The sequence below is a fragment of the Corylus avellana genome, chromosome ca8 (genome assembly GCF_901000735.1).
Source record: "Corylus avellana chromosome ca8, CavTom2PMs-1.0".
Taxonomy (NCBI): domain Eukaryota; kingdom Viridiplantae; phylum Streptophyta; class Magnoliopsida; order Fagales; family Betulaceae; genus Corylus; species Corylus avellana.
Window position 1 is genome coordinate 15,832,626 of NC_081548.1, and position 1,674 is coordinate 15,834,299.

General features: G+C 39.4%; 1 protein-coding gene across 1 annotated transcript; it reads left to right on the plus strand.

Moving 5' to 3' along the window:
• Nucleotides 1–207: 207 nt before the first annotated feature.
• Nucleotides 208–744, plus strand: LOC132190946 (uncharacterized). The gene has a single exon (XM_059605972.1). The coding sequence runs from the start codon at nt 208–210 to the stop codon at nt 742–744; it is 537 nt and encodes a 178-aa protein (XP_059461955.1).
• Nucleotides 745–1,674: the final 930 nt, after the last annotated feature.

Sequence of the window (1,674 nt, forward strand, 5' to 3'; positions counted from 1 at the left end):
CCCTCAGCAGTCGGCATGTTTGAAAGAGGCAGAAGCAGTCATAAGAAGAATATGTTTCCAAAACCAAAACATCCGTCACTCAATCTTGCAACTTGAAACCCAATCTGTAAAGATGCTTGGATGGCTTTACCCAGTCAACCCACAAGTGACAACTTATATATATATATATATATATCTTTCCTTCTTTGCATTATCATGCAGAGAAAGATGGGTGCTTGTTTTTCACTCTGCAAATCATCGGCGGCAGCCAAGAGTATAAGACTGATTCACATGAATGGCTACGTAGAGGACTTCGAACATCCTGTTTCAGTCACCCAAGGCACCGGCAAGCCCCCAAAGCACTTCGTGTGCACCCCGTCTCAGCTTCTCTGCGCCGGCTCCGAGACACTGGACCCCGACACCCAGCTCGAACCAGGCAAACTATATTTCCTGCTGCCAATCTCGGTATTACGAGCTGATGTTTCTCCATTGGACTTGGTCTCCATTGTCAGGAAGCTAACCGCAGTGGCAAAAGCTAGCCGGCGTGAGCAGCCTAAATCTTTCCAAACTAGTCAATACGGCTCGAGCCCAGTGTTTAATTCACCGGGTACAAGTCCTAGCCGGTTTATGGAGCCGGCGGGGAAGATGGTGGCGTACGGTGCACAGAGATCCGCTAGAGCGCGGTCATGGAAGCCTATATTGGAAACCATTACAGAGAGGTCGTTCAATCGTAAAAGCGAATCAGATTTGCAAGAAAAGCAATAGTTGTTGGGACTTTTTAAGGTAGATAGGTGCTATTTTTTTTTTCTTTTTTTCTTTTTTTTTTTGTTTATGACCAGGAACCTCCAAGGTATAACCACTTCGTGTTCTTACTTTTATGCGGTAAACTCGAAAACTATGTCTCACACTCTTCTTAGCATGGACGGATTGAGTCACATACTTTGCTCAGGGGCTGGCCCCAAGAGTTAACTGATTGTACTCGGTGAATTTCAAACCTGAGACCATAAAGAGTACTCAAAGACCCGAGCTTCCACCAACTGAACCAACCACTTGGGGTTAAGTAGGTGGTATTCTTGTACAAAATTTCAAAAGAAAGAATAGTTTTTCTCTTGGTTTTGGTCCCTTGGCAATAGTTGTTGTAGGAGGCATTCATTCACTGATATTGATGAGAAAATGAATTTGTGTTACTCATCCGCTTGTGAATTATCTTATAATGGTTTGCCTTCGATCAATATGGCTTTTTGTATGTGTATATAAGCTCATATCATACAATTTTCCAAAGGAGAAACATCACTAAATATAGAATAAAGGCATCAAATTAGATCATATATAATTATGGATGGCATTTTCGTAAATATCAAACTATAACATTAAGGCCAACTGCAGAACAAGATAGGGTTGATGCAAGTATAATCGCCATTTTAATGTTGGTAAACCTTGCACAATAATTCCCATAGTGATCAACACATAAATGATTGAGACTCTTTGTTTTAGATTTTGCTTCATTAGGTTGTTAAAAGAAATTATCTTATATAATTTTTGCAACAGTTTAAATTTAATTTTAAGTATCATTTATCTATCGCTCTTTCTAATGAAAAATTTGAAATTAAATCTGAACCATTGAGAAAACTACAAGAGATTGATGTACAGTATTTCCGTATTTTTTATTTTTTATTTTTTTTATAGCGCATAAGC